The sequence below is a fragment of the Mobula birostris genome, chromosome 7, assembly GCF_030028105.1.
Source record: "Mobula birostris isolate sMobBir1 chromosome 7, sMobBir1.hap1, whole genome shotgun sequence".
NCBI classification, from domain to species: domain Eukaryota; kingdom Metazoa; phylum Chordata; class Chondrichthyes; order Myliobatiformes; family Myliobatidae; genus Mobula; species Mobula birostris.
In genome coordinates, this window is record NC_092376.1 from 167543228 (window position 1) to 167564922 (window position 21695).

The window sequence follows — 21695 nt, forward strand, 5'->3', positions numbered from 1 at the left end:
TCGCACAGCCCTTTGACCCACTACCATCAGGAAGGAGGTGCAGAAACATCAGGAGAAGGTCTACTAGACTGGGTAACAGCTTCTTCCCCCAAGCTGTGAAATTAATGAATACCCTGCCACCACTGAGGTCTTTTCAGAAGGGCGTTAAGCTGCTGCTTATTGTACTGTTTATTGCTTACCTGTACTGTGCACTTCACATGTATTTTGAATTATACTTATTGTATTTGTGGTAATATTTTGTTTTATGTCTGTGTGTGGTATGTTTTGTGGGTGTACCGTGGTGTAGAATATCAGAGCTGTATAGGTGAACAATTCTCACTATAGCTGCGGAATAAAACCAATATAATTAGTGTTCACTTTATTTATATTTTATGTAAATTGTTAGGCAACTCTCTAGTCAGGGCAGTCTATGAATCGGTGCAATATGACTACACAGTGTCACAACAAAATTGTTGTGGGATATTTTGTTTTTACTTTCTTACAGTACTTGAGTTCGAAGAAAACAATTTGCACGTGGTGCACTAAACACAATAATATCTTTTTCTCAGAAAAAGGTTTCTGCATGCGTGGTGACCTATGCCTCTTTGATCATGGTAATGACCCATTAATAGTGGAAGATGTCACTCTTCCTGGGATGATTCCATTTCCGCCACCACCTCCAGGCTTGCCTCCACCGGGCCATCAGTTGCCTCCACCAGGCCATCACTTGCCTCCGCCTCTACCAGGTTTGCCTCCAAGCTTGAGGTTACCTCTTATACCACCACCTGGACAGCCACCTCCTCCTGGTATCCATTCTGTATCTGGTAAGGTCAATATTCATTTCTTACTTAGAAACAGAACTTGGCAAATCATTTGAACTGATGTATATTGTGAACTTTGATTAGTTCTGTATTTTGGATGCTCATGATGTTCATTAATGCAACACACACAAAGTTCTGGAGGAACTCAGCAGGTCAGGCAGCATCTATGGATAAAAATGAACAGCTGATGTTTCAGGCCAAGACCCTTCTTCAGCACTGGAAAGGAGCGGTAAGAAGCTAGAAGGTGGGGAGGAAGGGAATGGCAACAAGCACAAGCTGGCAGGTGATTCGTGAGACCAGGTAAGGGGGTAGGTGGGTGAGTGGGGTGGAGGATGAAATAAGAATTGGGAGGTGATAGGTGGAAGTGCTGAAGAAGGAATATAAAAGAGGACAGTGGACCATGAAAGATGGGGTCATCAGAGGGAGATGATGAGCAAGTGAGGAGAAGGGGTGAGCAGGGAACCAAAATGGGGAATGGGGACAATAGAGAGAAGGGGAGGAGGGACTCATTACTGGAAATCAGAGTAATCAGTGTTCATGCCATGGGGTTGGAGATGACAAATAGAAAATGAGGTGTTGTTCCTCCAATCTGATTGTGGCTACATCGTCACAGTCAAAGAGGTCATGGACTGACAAGTTGGAATAGGAAGTCAGATTGAAATGGGTGGCAACTGGAATATCCGGCCTGGCAAAGTGGTCTCCCAATCTGTTGAGTATCACCGATGTAGAGGAGACGCACTGGATACAGGAGATGCCTTGCTTGTGAAGTGTTGCCTTATCTGAAAGGACTGCTTTAGGCCCTGGTGGTGAGTGGAGATGAGGGAGAACGTGTAGTGGCAGGTGTAGTAGCACTTGTCCTGCTGGCGGGGGAGGAAAATCAGTGAGCAAGAGTCTCTTGAAGAGTGATCCCTATGGAAAGCAGAAAAGAGGTGGGTGGGAGGGAAAGATGTGCTTAGTGGTAGGATCCCATTGTAGATGGCAAAGTTATGGAGAATGATGTGCCAGATATGGAGGCTTGTGGGGTGGTAGAAAGGACCAGGAGAACCCTATCTCTTTTATGGCAGCGGGAAGATGAGATGAAGGCAGATGTCTGGGAAATGGAGAAGTGGGATCTGGATCTGTGTGTTGGTCCTCTTAAACATTTCTGAATAACCAGGCTGTTGAAAAGAACTTTCCAGTGTTTTTTTTAATGTTCTCATTTATCTTAAGTATCCTGTGTAATACAATCCAGTCATTATTGCTAGAGCACTAACATAGATTTAATCATGTGAGAACTGGGATTATTTTGAAAAATTCATGATGTTGAAAGCATTGAGAATTTATTCTGTCAAATGAAGAGTTGATGGTTTACTTAACGTTGCACGATAACCAAAAATATTGTTGCATAGAATTGAGGAAACAAAGAGAAAATTGATACAGCTGATTGCTTGAGAGCTGTTTCAGGCAGGGGCAGCATCACAGAAGTGTTTTATTGGATTCCTGTGATTTATTTTGTCAAACTGAACTGAAAAGGTAATCTGGAACATCCGTCCATTCCAAAATTTTGCCACAACTGAGAAATTGTTTACTTATACACTGGAGCATTTCATTACCTTTTATATTTGGAAGACTTTCTTATGTTAAGGCTATTCCAATGCATCTTGAAGCTTTTCTAACAACATTTTGATAATAATTAGACTCGTATATAGCAATAAATATTGTGGAGTTTGTCTGTTCATAAATACCAATCAAGCAAAAAGTAAAAGTGCTGGAAAAAAATGTTTGAAAATGGAATGGTTTTATTTTAGGAGCCTTGAATGATTGTAATACAAAAGAATCTGTAATTGACCGAAAATAAAATGTAATTCTTCCTGCTTAAAGCCATCCATTCAAATTCCATTTTTGTTCTTGCTGTATTTATATTTGTTTGGGTTATAATATGGGTTATATATTTAATTTCACCTTGGACAGCGAAGATAGTGTTGTTCTAAATACCATCAGTGGCTCTATGATAGCACCCCATCTCTGAGTTTGCATCCGTGGTTAGCATTTTGCTTGACAATCTTTCACTGAAACTACAAGAAATTTGAATCAAACAATGTTCAAATTACATAGAGTAAAATTAAGAAGAGATTAAATGACAAAATTTAATCCCTTACCAAGAGAATAGGTTAGGAATTTAAACCTAATTGCAGCATCAGGTCATTAATGTGTATTGAGAAAACAGATGTCCTTACTACCATTCCCTGGGCAATGCCACTAATCACCTCCCCCCTGTCCAGAAGGTAAATTCACCATGGCCATTTTGTTTGTCACTCAAATAATTTCCTATCTCTGTTTCCTTGCTTCACATTTGCTGATCATATTGTTATACAGCAATGTTGATTACAGGGAAGTGGGGGTGGTTTTCATCAACGATGCTAAGGTCAAGAGGGATAGGTGCTTCATTTTCCTCCGAGTGAACATCACCAATAATTTGTCCTGGTCCACAGCCTCTATTTCTTCTGAAGACTAAGTAAATATGGCATCTTCCTTTTGATTCTTGGTAACTTGTATTGATGCACCATAGAAAGCATCCTATCTGGATGCATCACAGCCTGGTATGTCAGCAGTTCTGTCCAAAACTGCAGTTGTGGATGCTGCTCAGCAGGTGATGGAAACTAGCCTCCCCTCTATGGATTTTGTCTGCACTTCTCACTGCCTCTAGAGCAGTCAATGTTAATCAAAGACCCCACCCATCCTGGATTTAACCCTTTACCCTCCACCCCCCCTCACCACCCCCATCAAACAGAAAATTTAAAAGCCTGAAAGCATATGTGACTGAGAATAAACTGGAAAACCTATCTGCATTGTATGCAACAAAATTTATTTTTTAGATCATTAATATATTAATTTTCCTCAATCTTCCAGCTACAGTGTTTGCAGAATTGCTTTTGAATTTTTGTGTTAGCTGTTAATATTGGGACATCCTGACATTGTTTATTTTTCCATCATGACAACCACAGAATCTAAGGCCAAGTCCATGCCATGAAAGGTTAAAGAAAACTTTAAACCATTAGGTTTATTTGAAAGTAAGGTTGATAGTAATCTAGATACAGTGGCATGCAAAAGTTTGGGCACCCCTGGTCAAAATTTCTGTTACTGTGAATAACTAAGTGAGTAAAAGATGAACTGATTTCCAAAAGGCATAAAGTTAAAGATGACAAAAGGTTCAAAGGAACATCTAAACAAGCCTGATGCATTTCGGTAACCAAGTCCTGTGGACTGATTAAGTTAAAATAGAACTTTTTGGCCGCAATGAGCAAAGGTATGTTTGGAGAAAAAAGGGTGCTGAATTTCATGAAAGGAACCCCTCTCCAACTGTTAAGCACGGGGGTGAATCGATCATGCTTTGGGCTTGTGTTGCAGCCAGTGGCACGGAGAACATTTTATGGTAGAGGGAAGAATGAATTCAGTTAAATACCAGCAAATTCTGGAAGCAAACATCACACTCTGTGGAAAAAAAAAAGCCAAAGATGAAAAGAGGATGGCTTTTTCAACAGGATAATGATCCTAAACACACCTCAAAATCCACAATGGACTACTTCAAGAGGTGAAGGCTGAAGGTTTTGCCATGGCCCTCATAGTCCCCTGACCTAAACATCATCGAGAATCTGTGGATAGACCTCAAAAGAGCAGTGCATGCAAGACGGCCCAAGAATGTCACAGAACTAGAAGCCTTTTGCAAGGAAGAATAGGCGAAAATCCCCAAACAAGAATTGAAAGATTCTTAGCTGGCTACAAAAAGTGTTTACAAGCTGTGATACTTGCCAAAGGGGGTGTTACTAAGTACTGCCATGCAGGGTGCCCAAACTTTTGCTTCGGGCCCTTTTCCTTTTTTGTTATTTTGAAACTGTAAAAGATGGAAATAAAAGTTTTCTTGCTTAAAATAGCGAGGAACCTATTTCTACCAGCGTCTCGTTATATGTGTCCAAAATTCACAGTTATGCGAGGAGCACTGCCTTCCCGCCTGTACAAGTCGCATGCCCACGCTTCACAGTCTCACTCTTGGGACGAGAAGCATTGCTTTCCTGCCAATACAAGTCAGGTGCGTGTGCCTCACAATCTCTCTCCCGCCACTCTCGCATTGGTTTTGGCAAGGTGTGGATGCGCGATCTTAAACTTCTGTTGGTTTTATCCTCGGTGCAGTGATTTTGTGCTTGAAATATTTAACTCCGCCTCCTAAGCGTCCGATATCATGTCCTGGGCTGTCAGCCGAGCAGCAGAGAACGGCTTTAACACTTGAAAAAAAGTTGGAAATTATAAACAGCACGGCATCGGCTGAAGGTAACACAGCTGTGGGATGCTACTGCCGGGAACAGAATCTTGCCTTTAAAGTTCTTTTGTTGCTTGACAATACGCCAACCCATCCTAAACATTTGGACAACATTCATCCTAACATTACAGTGCATTTCCTGCTGCTTAACACATCGCTGATTCAACCACTTGACCAAGGTGTGATCCACATTCAAGGCGTGTGTATTTTTTTTTTACCGCGAACTATCTCTCAACAGACGATTTTGAATATCCTGAGAGTTTACCAACGGTGAGGGAATGGTGGAAGTCGGAACATTTGGCACAAATGGCGATGGACATGGACCCACGTTTGGAACGGAGTCAACATTTCAGTCGTTCCCTGCCATCAACCCTTCTTCCCTACAAGCAAATTTAAAACAAGGTGCTGCCAAGCAAACAACCCTCACCACTTTATTCAAATCGGTAACACCTTCTGTCGGCAGTTCTAGGAGTTCTGTGAGTCTTCCTTCACCCCTTGCTGTGCTTGATATGATCCTGACGACCACAACCATCCACCTTATCTGTGTAAAGCTGCCCATCACCACAACAACCACTCTTCTCCTGGAGTGAACACACCTGCCACTGTTAGTGAGTACTGTACACCCTCGGATGTTAACTTTCTATGATTTATTACATTGAATATTACCTTAAATTGATGAAATGTAATACAAATGTTGTCTTGTAGTACTGCTTTTGTGTCATATTGGTATGAAAATGTGAATAAATTACAGATAAAACATATTTAGGAAGCCCTCTGGAATGCATCCCTATTTTCTCCATTTGAATAATTATTCACATTATGCGATTTCACATTACGCATCAACTTCGAGGAACGTATCCCCCGCATATAACGAGGATAAGGTGTATTAAAGAAACGTGTCATTTTTAACTTTAAGCCTTTTCATATTTTACCCGCTTAGCTATTCACAGTAACAGAAATTTTGACCAGGGGTGCCCAAACTTTTGCATGCCACTGTATGTGGAAAATTAGAGAATAGGGAATTGTGAATAGTTAAGAGGGACATCAGGGATCATTATTTATGGAGTTGATTTTGAAAGGCCAGTCGGCCTTAAGCTGCTGCTGTTTTTTAAAAAAAAATGTTCTTGCATTGCATTAATGGATGGAAAAGAAATGTACTCCATAATTTTGCATGGTAACAAACCTAACAACAGATGTTTTCTCTTGAATAATAAAAGGAAAAGAAACCATTTTCCCCTCAATTTTTCCTAAGCAGTTCCAATGGTCTGTCTCTACCCACATTTGCTTGCTCCAATGTTGTTGTGTGGAGTGAAGAGTTCAGATGCTGATTGAGTGACTGCACTGGGGAAAAATGTAGCTAAGTGGACCAAGCTGCATAATACTCTCTCTTTGATTTTACCTGATGTATTTTGGGAATGAGACAAGCAACATACGGTAGATAAAATATATCTGATTATTTTGATTAATTTGATCTATTTTGTTGCTTATGCTCAGCCTCCCACCCAAGCCCCATGGCTGTGGGAGAATGAAGAGCGTGTCACTGTGAGGTTAGGTTGAGAGTATGCGGGCAGTGGGCGAATCATCCCTCTTGCTGCTGTGTGATGCCCAACAATCTTTGATTCTTAAATTCTGTAGCCTGTAATCAGAGCAGAATGCATGTCATAACCAGACCTATGGGCAGTGATGCATCCTTCACATCGACACATGGCACCTTACAAAGGACTTTTTACCACTTGTGCTATCGTAAGCCTATATCTTTTGTTTTTGAAAAATGTTTGATTATTATACAAACATTACTTACCAAATTAATTGATTTGGATATCTATTCATTAAATTTGCTTAAAACATATACAATGGAAATGTTGAAAGTAAAGCTAGTTTTATTAAAAAGTGGTTGGCAGGCCAATTTCTGCTGAGTGCAGCTGTAGAGCGTATGCCAGCTTTGGTTAGCATACTGCTGAGCAGCTAGATGGAAAAATGTATTGTAACACTTGGTTGCATAAGTTCTGGAATGTGCTAGAATTGAGGGTGGAGTAAGAGGTCAGATGTCCCTGTACCTTCCTGTCAGAAACAGATTTGTCTCAGTCAAAGCATGGCTATCGGGATCAGTGACCATTGAACAACACTAGAATTACTTCAAATGAGTTCCTTTGAAGAGCCTAGAGCTAAAGGTCAGAGTTTCAGAAAAAACATAGACCATTTAGGACAGAGATGAGGATAACATAGTGGGGTAATAAATCTTTTGGAAATCGCTACTGGAATGTGCTATGGAAATTGAGTTGATCTAAATTAATGAATGACAAATTTCTGGATATTAAAGGAATCAAGGAAAAGGGATTTGAAGCTGAAAATCCACATGATTTTGATGAAAGGCAGAGCAGGCTCAAATGGCTAAATGGCCTGTTTTTTTTTCTTCCCTCATTTCTTACTATTTTACAAATAAAATATCTGATGCTATTTGAAAGATAAATTATTTTTCTGTTGAGATAAATTGATTGTGTCAATAGTTAATAAACAATTTAGTTGAGTTGATTCTTTTAATTAGCTTGTGAAACCTCTCTACTCTTACAACTGCTGTCAACTTCTATCCCAACTATAATCTGGACTGGAGTTAATGTGATGAAACTGAAAGGAATTTAAAGTAGTGCGTGATGGACATGTGCTCAATAAATGGCAGAAGATTTTTGCACTGTAGTATTTATTTCCATGTTCATGATTTGAGAGCCATGAAAATATGCTATGCGTGTCTCCTTTATAGGACCACATCCAATCCCAAAAAGCAGCATAGATGGTATTGAAGTCTCTGGGACTGGTGCAGTACCCTCTCTGCCCCCACCCGGTTTACGGCCGCCACCCTTACCACAGTATCCACCATACGCAACTTCAGAATGTAAGTTGCCTTACACTTCTCAAACTCAGGATGATAATAATTCTTATTTCAAGTGCTTTGATGTGTATAACCAGTAATGTTGGTGTTTTGATTTATGTAACTATCTGGCTGGATATAAGCCCTCCACCTTTATAGTAATGTATTCTTCCATGAAAACCAAATATGCTAGAGCCAGTTGAGGCCAGCATGCACCCGTAGGCAATGTTAGTGTTTCAAGTTAATAGATTTTAAAATTGAAGTAAGGGTAACTTGTGCTGCTGTTTCCACTGATGCTGCAAGATCTTCTGAGTATCTTCTATATTCTTGTTTCTTATTTTCAAATTTTCAGCAGTGTTTAATTTTTCAGACTTAATACTCTTTGAGATTTCAGTGATTTGTTAGCTGCTTTGATCATGAGCTATTGATGCTTTTGTGCATGCAAATTATATGTATTTTATGTTGAATTTCTGTCATGACAATGCCAAAAAGATAATCAAATTTCAATGAAGCTGTATTATACAGAATACTATTCAAATCATAAAAATTACATAAAGAAAAGCATCTTATTCTTAACATTCCCTTGGAATTAGGGTAGAATACATCCAGTCCAATTTTTTTTGTGTTCTGAACTGGCTGATGAGATGAATGTAAAATTGGAGACTATTTCACAAATTGAGCAGGTGGGTAGTTTATGATGATGCAGTCTTTTCACTGTTCAAGCAGGACTACTTTGTGCTCCCTCTGCATGGACTTGGAAGTTCTTTATACAGAAGATCCGTCACGTGCCTTCTAATTACCCTTTTGCATCTTGACTATCTACACGATAGACTGGTGTCCTATCGGGGTGGGGGGGGGGGAGTCTTGTACTCTCAGTTGCTTCACGCCACAAAAATAGTTATAAGCACCAGCCTGATGAGCCTATAAGGCTTGGGACAGACTTTAATTAATAATTTTTAATCTGACTAGCTAGGGCCCAGTTTCCAGCAGTCTCTTGGAATTCTTACAGGTTCCCTGAAAAAAATCTATTAAACTACTGTGTTAGGTCTTAAGGGGAAGTTAATATTTTTGAGTATTAATAGGAAAAACACACAATAGTCTGGAAGAATCCTGGGGTTGCTGAATTAAGGGAGTTTTATTGTACCACTTGAAATGTTTTTCCTCCATGTTGAGCAGTCGTGAACCAAGAATCAGTGGGGATATTGCGTTTGTTTCAGGAAGCCTTTAATTATATACGTGAATCATTTTCTCTGCCCACTTGGCAGTCTTTGGCAGTCTTCTTGTGTGACTGAACTGTTAAGAGTATCTGCTTTGGAAATCTGGTATCGGGCAAGTGAATAACTCAGTGACAGAACCAACTGAGTGCACTCAGGCCTCGGCCCTGGCAATGTTTGCATTAGACCATAACACTTTGGTTTACTTTTCCTTCTAGTGAATTTAGTCTTGTCTTTTTACCTGATGTTGGTAGTCCAAGTCATAAAACAAGTAGGAGGGCAGGGATCACTGTTGATCACTAAGCTGAGTCGTATGATAGGTTTGGCGTCGTGTGCGTCGAGCACCCCTTTCATCATTCAACCAAAGCCTGTGCTAGCATGTTAAACATGATGAATTTCCTCGTTTTCTGGCTTAGCTGACAAATGATTCCCAAGATGTGGGAAGTGGTCAAGGCTTTCCAATGTCTTCCATGAACTTTTTTTTTATTGTTGAAGGATAGTGTTGTGCAGTAAGATAACAAGTTTTGGGCTTTGGTTATGAGGACATTGAGAGCAAAGCCCATGTGCTTCAGAGAAAGAGTCAATGATTGCTTGGAGACTGGCTTCTGAACATGCATAGATGTATGCAGTGTCTACTGCTCCATTACATAACAAACTTTACCCAATTTAATTGCTCCAGAATTTATTCTGATTTAGTTGTAACTGCTATCAAAATTAGCATCTTGGTAATGGAAAGGTAGGAATACTCTGTCCAGCCTATTATTTTCTAATTTCAACTCAGACCACGAACAGAAGTCTGTACTCTGGTTTTGGGAAACGTTGTGCAGTTTATAGATAGAATACTTGATGCCACACTTTGGTCTCTTGATACCAGGAGGTGCCCACCTTGCCATTAGATGTAGTCTTTTGTCCATGTTTGGTTTGGATCCAAGTCATCCTGATAAAATGTAATGGAGCAATGTGTACAATAGGGGAGAAATGGAAAGCAAAACACAAAGGGAACCTGTTATTTATATACTTTTACATAATTATAGTGGTTAAGCTGAATTTTATCTCTCCTGAGTCCTGTATTTCACTTCATTTATGCTGAACTTTTGCAATAAGGTACAGTGAATTTGATCAGATTTGTTTTGAACTTGGTTCTTGACCTGTATTTTAAGAACATTTGACTTGGTGGCAGAATTAAGCCATTTGGCCCATCAAGTCTGCTTCACCATTCCATCATGGCTGATTAATTATCACTCTCAAACCCATTCTCTTGGCCTTCTCCCCATAACCTTTGACCTTCCAGAACCTATTAATCGCCGCTTTAAGGATACTCAATAACTTGACTTCCATGGCAGTCTGCTGCAAAGAATTCCACAGATTCACAATACTCTAGTTAAAGAAATTTTCCTTCATTTCCATTTGAAAGGGACTTATTTCTATTCTGAGGCTATGTCCTCTGGTCCTAGACTGTCACACAATTGGAAACACCTCTCCATACCCATGTTATCTAGAGTTTTCAATGTCAAGTAGATTTCACTGAGATTCCCCCTCATTCTTTTAAGCTCCAGTGAGAGAGTGACAGTCATAGAAATCAAGGCAAAATGCGTGCATGGAACATCAAAGAGTCATTGTAGATTTGGAATTGGTTCCATTGGCTGCAATTGCTCCTGATATAATGAAGACATTATAAGTATTGGCAATCTCAGCTATAGCATATTGCTACAGGAGTTCCACAGAGCAGTGTGCTAAATCCAATTAGAATGTGGTCATCAATAGGAGTGTTTGCTGATGATTGTTCAGTGCTCAGTTCTGTGTACAACTCCTTTGAAAATAGCCTCTCCTGCATGTAGTGTGATGTGGATAACACTCAGGCATAGGTTGAAGGGAAGTATGTAACATTGCCACTATTACAACTTCCTGGAAACAACTATTTTTGCTGAAGTCTTCAATATCAAAGTTCTTTAGGAGATGGGACTAACCATTTGATGACCAGCGTAACTTGGTTTGCTGCCTATATACTGTGAAAGTTGGTTACATTACATTAAGTGGCTCACGTGTTTTTCCCCAAGTTTTTTGGCTATTTGTAAGTTATGCCAGTAAAGTAATTGTGTTCCTTTTAGTTACCTGGATTGATGATGATGATGATATGAAGATTGGTGGAGGGGCAGGTAGTGTTGAGGAAACAAGTGGGCTGCAGAAGAATGTAGACCGATTAGGAGAGTAAGCAAGAAAGTGGCAAATGAAATACAAGGTTGGAAAATGTATGGCCATACACTTTGGTAGTAGAAATAAATGTGCAGACTATCTTCTAAACAGGGAGAAAATCCAAAAATCTGAGATGTAAAAGGACCTGGGAATCCTTGTGCAGAATACCCTAAAGGTTAACTTGCAGGTTGAGTTGGTGGTGAGGAAGGCAAATACAATGTTAGCATTCATTTCAAGAGGTCTTGAATACAAGGACAAGGATGTGATGCCAAGGCTTTATAAGGCCCTGGTAAGGCCTCACCTTGAGTATTGTGAACAGTTTTGGGCTCTTCATCTAAGAAAAGATGTGCTGGCATTGGAGAAGGTTCAGAGGAGGTTCACAAGGATGATTCTGGAAATGAAAGGGTTATCATACGAGGTACATTTGACGGCTCTGGGTCTGGACTCGCTGGAATTTAGAAGAGTGAGGGGATCTCACTGAAACCTTTCAAATGTTGAAAGGCTTAGACAGAGTAGATGTGGAAAGGATGTTTCCAATGGTGGGGGGAGTCTAGGACAAGGGCACAGCCTGAGGATAGAGGGGCGTCCATTCAAAACACAGAGATGTGGAGAAATTTCTTTAGCCAGAGCCTGGTGAATTTGTGGAATTTGTTGCCACAGGCAGCTGTGGACGCCAAGTCGCAGGGTGTAGTTAAGGCAGAGATTGATAGGTTCTTGATTGGAAACGGCATCAAAGGTTATGGGTGGGAAAGCCAGGGAATGGGGTTGAGGGGAAAAAATGATCAGCCGTGATTGAATGGCAGCGCAGACTCGATGGGCCAAATAGCCTAGTCGTACTCCAATATCTTATGGTCTTATGTAACTCCAGCCGTATTCCTGAAGATTTGGCACCATCCTGATCAAAATGAACATCACCTCCTCCATTCTAAATACCACTCCCTCTGCCTCTAGCTCACTGTGGATCCTATATATACCAGAACAGACGACAGAATTTTTGCAAGGTTTCTTCAATAGCAGCAGCCAGATTGACATTTTTTTTTTACCTTGAAGTTGAGGGCCCCAGTTGTATGGGAAGAGAACCAACCGCACTCCCCTCCTGATTTGGAACCATGTTGGATAACTTTCAAATTAATTGTTTTTGTGCTCACTGCAAACTTATAGCTATATTCAGAACTTTAAAATTCATAAGAATGAACAAAAACTATAATTAAAAGTTGCTAAAGCAATTGGGTCAATCATTCTAATTTTCAATCTTACCAGTAAGCATGCTTAAGCAATTTAATTTGTATTTTAATTTCTCTAAAATTAATAATTTTAAATTCCTAATAGCCTGACACAGTATTACTGAGTTCCACACTTAATTGCAATCTGCGCTTAACAAAATGAGTTGCTTCTGTTTCAGATAACTATGAGCCTGATGGATATAATCCAGAAGCTCCCAGTATCACGGCTGGTGCTAGGCCTCAATATCGACACTACATTCCACGAGTTCAAACAGAGCGTCCTAATCTGATTGGATTAACATCCAGCACTATGGATGGTCCTCAGCGCGGTAAGAGATTGCCTGCTATGAACTGCAAGGATGTTAGTTATTCAGACACTTATTATTTGACAAGTTGTGATGGTTCAGAATTTATAGTGGAAGATGAAATTTTTCAACCAGTTGAAGTTTCCATGAACCTGCTCAAGCCTTTGGATTTGTTTTCTACAGTTAGCCTGTTTCTAATAAACAAGCTAACAGTGAAGCTATTGGAAAAAAATAGTTACTCATGATATTCTTAAGAAGTCAGCTTTTGAACATGATTATTAAGCAAATTCTTCTTTAATTAAATTCCCAATTGGTAAAATAAACCACATTTTCCTAAATTTCCTTTGAGAATATAATTTTAAATAATAAATTCAGTTATGTTGTTACTGTCACTCATCAGAATGGACCAAAGTAAATGTGGACATTTTCATGGAAGCTTTTATTAAAGTGATTATGTAACTGAAGTTTCTGCAGTACATACAACCACTAAATCCAACTGTATTAAAATTGAGCAGTCAGATTATTCAGTTTATTGATTTATTGTTATTGAATTTTGGATTATTTGGATTTTGAATTTTTATTGTATACATTTATAAGATAGTGAGGACAACTTTATTTTCTTAAATTGAGGAAAAGCTCAACAGTTTATTGAAACACTTTAATAGGTTTGAATGCTGCTTACTGTTTAAAGCTTAGCTAGTTCAGCTAGCATTTGTTTGTGGGAGAGGGGATAGTGAAAATTCAATTCAAAAGATCTGTTAAAAATGAAATCACTTTTAATTTATTTAGTGTAAATCTTTTTTCAATTCAGATTTCCATGTTAATTGTTGTGGTTAAATTATAGGGCATTTTGCTTTCAAGGGTTGCCTTGCTTGAATTTTGCCTAGAATTAACTGCAGCAGTCTGCAATCATGAACTTCATAGGATGGGCCTGGATCGTTGCCATTCAGTGAGACTGTGTCATACCACAAATTTTTCATAGAAATATTTCAGTGGAAAATACCTTTGACCACTGAGCAGTCAGGCAGTGGCCTGCATAATATATCCTGAAGTCCCTGAAGGAGGAGACAGTGGTTCATGTGGGTTGAGTCCAAAAGCAGTTTGTCAAAATTACTTGGCAGAGTGCCTCATCACCAAAGCTTGTTGTAACGTCGACTGAGCCTTCCCTTTTGGACCTTTTGTGTACAGCCAAATTCTCAGCTCCACCATGTGTTACCCTTGAGACCACCTGCAGTGTGAATGAGACAGTCATCCACCTCCTTGTGGGCTGTGTGTTGGCATGGAAGGTCTGGATAGAGCTGCGGTGGGTTTTGTTGAGGTTCATCCGAATAGCTGATTCCAGGCCACATGTATAGCACATCTATTACTCTACCCAGAACTTGCTGGTTTTTCAGTCTCGAGAACTGACAAAAATAAAATGCTGTCAAACAGTGTGCAGATGAAGCTACTGAAGCTTGGATCTGTAGAGAAAGTCTCAAGTCTGGCCTTGCCAGCGTTGAATGCTGAGCGGCTGGGCTGGAGAAACAGTCTGTCAGATTTCTCTGCAATATTTGAGGGTGAAACATTCATGATTTTTTGTTACTTTAAATTACTAAATTCATGTGATTTGCATACTTTTTTCTTAACATTTTTAGTACCTACAAAAGTTAATCAAGTAGACACCTGTCTGGCTGCAACTGCCAGCAACAATGCATCACGTGTAGTCATTGAACCAGAATCCAGGAAGAGAGCTGTAGTTGCTATGGATGGGCCACCAATGAAAAAGTTCTGGATGGAAAAGTAAGGTTGCTTTGTTACTCGTGGTTGGTTTTTTGTTCATATTTTGCAAAGAGGGCTAAAGTGTTACCTTTTTATACAGCTTTTATGGAGTAGAAATGCTCTTAAGTTATTCAAATGGGCCAATAGATGTTAAGAGCCAAATATAATTTTCATGGGCTCCTGCAGACAGTGCAGAGTATTGCAACATGCTGTATTAGTTTTGTCTAGATTTGCGTACTCATGTTTTTTCAGTTAAAATCATTAGTGATGAGCACAAGTATTTTTATACTTTTTATACTAATTTATACATTGTTTCATGTTGAGGCTAGTTGATTATGGAAAGCACAAGTAGAAATGGGGATGAGCTCTGCTTGCCACCTACACACCACTGTCGTCCACACCTGAGCCTGCTTCGCCATTTGATGAGATACTATGTCTGAAGTCCATTTTCCAACTCCCATCCACATCTCCTTTGATCTTTTCATGCTCAAATCCATCCATTTCTCTTCATAAAGGAATTTCTTCTTGTCTCAGTCCAAAATAAGCAATCGTTTATCTGAGTTCTCCAAACAATACAACTATCCTGTCAATCCCTTTTGAATATTTTTTCACTGATACTTTTTTTTTAGTTTTCTAAGCTCAAGTGAGTATTGGTTATTTTAAGTCAATCATACCTTATAGAAAACACATTCAATGTATGCACTTCAACAGGAGAAAGTCTACAGCTTACTGAATCAGAAAGGCATACAGAAATTGAGCTGTTTTCTCAACAGAGTTCTGTACAAGTACTGGTTTGCGTAGATGTGGTTGGCCAAAGGACCGATTTCTGTACTGTTTAACTAGTATATGGCCAGGTTTTCTTACTCTTTTACAACGTATCATTCATCTTCTGAGTTGCTCAATGAGCCTGCAAGTTACCTTGCTGCATTTCATGAAGCAGGCGGCCAAGATCCTGCTGCATGTCAACATCTATTGACTTTTATTTTGTTTTGGAGGGGGAGGGAATTTGTTTTTCTATTTCTCTTGCTGAAGTGCACTACTCATTATTTTACTTCCCATTCCCTCCTCCACCGCCACATTCACTTTATCACACTACATCCCTCTGAAGATTCTTTGTTTTCTCTCTAGCTTGTGTTCCACTCAATTTTATATCATCAGCAAATTTAACATCTCATGTACTTCATTAATATAGGTTAAGGAGCTATGATTTATGTGGCATCTCTTGATTCTCAACTAACCTGAAAAATGTACTTGTGTTCCTGTTTTGATTTATTCTTTAACACAACCAACTTGTGGAGGTATTATCCAAACTCCATTACTCAGTTTATGACATACCTTCTACAATAAATGCAGAATGTTTTAGAATCAAAAAATTTCATGACATATGCCAATGGTATTAAACCTGATTCTGATCTTTTTTTTATTTCTTGTTTACTCTCATTTTAGTTTTATTCCTCTTGATACTTTAATTATTTCAGTCCTACAACATTGTCATTCTCCCATTTGGTCTAATGCTCACCATATTCTCTTTGTAATCTTTTGTTGGATCATATTTTCTGAGAGATTTTTAATTTTAGCACTTGGAAAATTTGATTTTAAACATTGAGCACCATTTAAGTTCAGAACTCTTTCTCAAGCCACATCTAAAAAATTCTCTCATTGTGGTAATATATCTCTGGGGAATCCATTAGGGCGTAATTACTAATTAACCCTAGCTCATTACACAAGAGGATTTCTTCAAACAACCTGTTCCTGAGTTGATTTCATGACATATTTCTTTGAGGAAATTGTCCCAAGTGCATTCTCTGACCTTGTCCTCCAGATTACATTTGGCAACTTGATTTGTTAAGTCACAATTTTAAAGTAACCTTAGTACAAATCTCATGTCTTGATTAATGTTCTTTCTAACACTCTTGTTATGTTTATTAGGTGTATTTCGGCAGATGTTCCTGTATACACCTGATCCTTCCTTCCTTCCTTGTGCATTGATTCTGTATAATGTTATTCTCAGCCAGGATCATTCTTCACTACTCTGCTTAATTTTTTTTATTTTTCAGACCTTCCTCATTACATTATTTTTCATTTGTCCTTTCTTGTGTGTCATGAAAATTGGAATATTTAATTTTCAGCCTCTGGTTAAATCGTGGCTTTGAGATCAAATCTCTTTGTGCCATCAACATGTTTAATTTATTATGGGCTTTGTGCATTGGTTAATTTTACTATATTTCTTTGATTTAACTTTTACCACCATTCCTTCTTTGCTTCTTTTCACAGTTTTCATCATATTGTCCTGATCTATACCTTTCCCTTCTTTTGAACACTCCTTTCTCTCATCCCTATAGGTAAAAGTCTGAGTTGCATGATTCCCCAGAAAAAAAACACTCTGATGGCTTAAATGAAACTTTCCCTAGCAAATTAACATGTTTCTAGTACTGTAGTCAGCAACCTGTAAGTTGTAGCTTCTATTTCCTTCCTTCACACTTTTTTGAGTTACTCTTTCAACTCTGCCAATTTGTTTATGATTCTGGTAGTAATGCAGTACTGCAGTTCAACTGTGACCCTCTGTTAAACTCACTGAATGGGATCCATTTCCTAATTTTATCTGCACTGTTGGCCCCTATATTGACCACAGTAACTGAATCTTTCCCTTCCGCCTTTGCCTTTGGGGCAATGTCCTTAACCTTGGCAAAATGCCTTTGAAATAGTTGGTCGCAGCTGTGGAAAACAGCTTCAGTGCCCTAATTGTACTGTGCATGTAAACATCATAACATAATATGTGCATTGCTGAACTCTTGGTTCAAATAATTAGCTAAAGTAATGGTTTTTGCACTTCACCCGAACTTGCTAATGCAACATATTTGCTATGCTTGCTAATCTTTTAGATCTAAGTGTACCTCCTTTGGTTGCCAGATTGTTGTAGTGTTTTTGTTTTGCACGTTGTAGTGCTATATATTAATGCAGTTCATTTAAACTTTCTGGATTGATAATTTCTGTTTCTTTTGCAGTGTTGTATTTCAGATACTATATATTTTAATAGCCATAATTGGAAAGTAAAACAGATTTTTCCTTGATACAAAACTTACATTTGACATTAGATTTCACTTTGACACAACTAATCTCAACTATAGGCTTGTGTTCAAAGCAGATCCTTAACCAAATGAATTCTAGGTGCGACTTTGTAAATGCTACTTTCTCTTTAAAAATTGACAGGCAGCCTTTTAACCATCAAAACAAGCAAGGTTTTCAGAAGAAAATTCAACATGCGTATGATAACACAAAGCTGGAGGTTCGCAAGATCCCAAGGGAAATGAACACCATTACCCAGCTGAATGAGCATTTCAGTAAATTTGGTACTATCGTCAACATTCAGGTAAGAAGGCTGGTTGGAGATAATTCATGGAAACTTTCTGTTTAATTGGTGCAGTAAACAGCAGTGCAGCTCAGTTTATAAAGAGCAGTGATATGAACAATTTTTGTATCTTCATGATTACCTGCTGTCAAGTGAAAGCTATTTCAGGATTAGTATTTGGAATAGGGTTTACTTTTGATCTCCAACTGTACATTAAATCAGGGAAAATCTAAATTGTATGTTTAAATATATTTTCTGCTCTGCACCATTAGTGTGCATTGACGTCAGTCTGTCAAAATAGACCAGTGATAAGTTTTACTTTGCATCACGTTATTTTTGTGGTATCTCAGTCAGTGGTGGCAAATTAATTCTGGTGCGAACATGTCAACACTAGGATTTTGGTAACAAGTTGAGAGGTAGCTTTTTCAGTGAAATTAGACGGAATTCACAACCAAGCTATAGAAGTCAATGGACATTGCACGGCTCCACTTCAAGTGTACTCCCAGATTTGGCAATCAACTTAAGATAAGGGGAGTACAGTGAAGGTTCACCAGGAATTGTGAGCTTGTTATTTGATGAAAGCTTAAGAAATTGTGGTTATACTTGGATTTAGAACAACAATTGATATGCTTAAGATTCTTAAGGGGCTTGACAGGACAGGGCTAGATGCAGAACTGATGTCGCTCTGGCTTCGCGTCTAGAACCAGATGTCAGTCTGAAAATAAGGGGCTAAGGCCCTATTTGGGTCTGAGATGAAAATATATTTCTTCATCCAAATATTTGGAATTCTTCACTCGGGAGGACTGTAAAGACTATTGCTTAATATATTCCACTCAGATATTGATAGGTTTTTCTGATACTGAGAGAGAGAGAATCAGGTTTATTATCACTGGCATGTGATGTGAAATTTGTTAACTTAGCAGCAGCAGTACAATGCAATACATAATATAGAAGAAGAAAATAATAACTAAATCAATTACAGTATATGTATATTGAATAAATTAAAAATTGTGCAAAAAACAAATACTATATATTAAAAAATTGAGGTAGTGTCCAAGGGCTGAATGTGCATTTAGGAATCAGATGGCAGAGGGGAAGAAATGTTCGTGAATTGCTGAGTGTGTGCCTTCAGCCTTCTGTGCCTCCTACCCGATGGCAACAGCGAGAAAAGGGCATGCCCTGGGTGCTGGAGGTCCTTAATGGATGCTGCCTTTCTGAGACACTGCTCCTTGAAGATGTCCTGGGTACTTTGTTGGCTAGTATCCAAGATGGAGCCGAATAAATTTACAATCCTCTGCAGCTTCTTTTGGTTCTGTGCAGTTGCCCCAACACCCCCACCCCTCCCATACCAGACAGTGATGCAGCCTGTCAGAATGCTCTCCACAGTACGTTCATAGAAGTTTTTGAGTGTATTTGTTGACATACCAAATCTCTTCGAACTCCTAATGAAGTATAGCTGCTGTCTTGCCTTTTTTATAACTGCGTTGGTATGTTGGGACCAGGTTAGATCCTTGACACCCAGGAACTTAAAACTGCTCACTCTCACCACTTCTGATCCCTCTGAGGATTAGTATGTGTTCTTCTGTCTTAACTTTCCTGAAGTCCACAATCAGCTCTTTAGTCTTACTGACATTGAGTGCCGGGTTGTTGCTGTGACACCACTCCACTAGTTGGCATATCTCACTCCTGTATGCTCCCTCGTCATCACTTCAGATTCTACCAACAATGGTTGTATCGTCAGCAAATTTATAGATGGTATTTGAGCTATGCCTAGCCACACAGTCATTGGTATCTAGAGAGTAGAGCAGTGGGCTAAGCACACATCCCTGAGGTGCACTAGTGTTGATCGTCAGCAAAGAGGATGTGTTATCACCAATCCACACAGATTTTGGTCCGGTTAGGAAGTCGAGGACTAATTGCAGAGGGAGGTACAGGGGCCCAGGTTCTGTAACTTCTCAATCAGGATTATGGGAATGATTGTTTTAAATGCTGAGCTATAGTTAATATTGAGGGATAGGAGATTCATGCAAGCAAGTAGCCCTGAAGTTAGAATCATTCAGCCATGGTTTTTATGAATGGTAAAACATGTACAAGAGGATGAAAGAACATCCAGTAAATTTGTATTGAATGAGAACTTGTTATATGCCTTCTTTGCCACAAATAGGGTTTTTATGCATTAGTGATGATAGTTGTACATTTGTCGTTTTTCACTCGGAGTTCCTAAAAGTAATTTCATTTGCTTAGAAGTGATTTTAATTCAAGTAACTGAAACTAGATTTTTTGGACATGTTGTTGCACTATAATTATTCACACGTTTCACTAACTGATTCAGTATTAGAGATAGTATGGGGAGAGGTGCACATATTACGGGCATTTGGTGATGGAGAGGGCAGGATTTGTGTTCCTAGAAGATCATCCTTATTGCGATTTTTCTATTATATGAAACCGTATCGTGCTCGTGTGTGAAGAAACACAAGTTTGTGAAAAAAATATTTTGGTTTATTTAGATTATCACAAATATAGTGAGAGCAAATTTTATTGTGGTTGCAGATTTTTAGGTCGTACTAGACAACGGGGTGACCCGTTGGGGCACCCTTTAAGAGAAGGGTAGTGCAGTCTGAAGTGACCAGAATGAACATTAGATTTTCCTGAATGCTATTGGTATCGCTTTGCTTTGGAAACTGAAGTAGAAAACCTCAGTTTATTAAAGAAGAACGACGCGTAGCAAAGCAAATATAGCTCCTCGTTTAACGAAGGACACTTTTGATGGCATCACTTCTGGTTTGTCTGCCACCCTCGTGCCTCTCGTTGTCATTCTGGAGACATGCAGTCCTTTCATCCCCCGTCTCTTCATCTCTTCTGCTGTTTGTTCTTTGTCTCTGATTCTGGAGATGTGCATTACTCAGCTCCTTTGTCTCTTCTTCTCTCCTCCTCCTGTGCCTGTTTTTGTTATTCTGGAGACGTGCAGCCCTTTCATCCCTCGTCTCTTCAGCTCTTCTGCAGTTTGTTGTTTGTCTCTGATCCTGGAGACGTCCTTGCCTCTCCTCCTCTGTTTCTTCTTCTCTCATCTCTTTTTGTCCTGATTGTTTGATCCTAGAGTCGTGCGGCCTTGGCCTCATCTGATTCTTGTTCTCTCCCTCTCCTTGCCGCTTCCCAATGATGTTTGGCATTATCTCTTGATCATAATGTCCCCCTTCCCTTTCCACACGGCATAATTAGGCTGACCATTTTTTTACCCTAATGCTGGATAGAAGATAAGAAGCACTAACATCAAAAGATGCTGATTATTCTTGATGATGGGGCTGGCGCCCTCCTAAAAAAAATTATCTCTTATTGATGGGTCTCAGTTTAATTTGTCCCAATCCTGCACATACTGATGGTGATTAGCAGAATGTGACCCCTAAAAATGGAGCTGCCCTGCCCTTTTGCTCTGGTAGGTGTTGCTGCCGAGGCTGGCTATGCGCATGCATCGGACTGTCGCGTCCCGATTTCCATGATGGCCGATCAGCTCTCGGGGGAAAGCCAGCCTGTTGATTTTTGGTGAAAGAGCTATTTTATGTGAATATATAACCCTGAACTGTGCCTGCATTCTGTGAGTTAGTGCATTTTAATTCAATTTAGCTAGAAAAGGTGCTGCTGGAATGCATCGTTTGCGCTAATTGGAGGTGACAGACAGACAGCATGAGAATTTTA

The 21695-nt window shown here is 39.3% G+C and overlaps 1 protein-coding gene across 4 annotated transcripts in view; it reads left to right on the forward strand.

Moving 5' to 3' along the window:
* The window catches only part of rbm27 (RNA binding motif protein 27), a 130651-nt gene that overhangs the window by 44201 nt on the left and 64755 nt on the right, over positions 1-21695 (forward strand). For 3 of the 4 annotated variants that reach the window (XM_072264065.1, XM_072264062.1, XM_072264063.1), the window contains exons 7-11: positions 549-803; positions 7853-7984; positions 12770-12919; positions 14530-14674; positions 17864-18023. In XM_072264065.1, the coding sequence (XP_072120166.1) occupies positions 549-803; positions 7853-7984; positions 12770-12919; positions 14530-14674; positions 17864-18023 (842 nt within the window). The remainder of the gene's footprint in view (positions 1-548; positions 804-7852; positions 7985-12769; positions 12920-14529; positions 14675-17863; positions 18024-21695) is intronic. The other variant, XM_072264064.1, reaches the window with a different exon arrangement.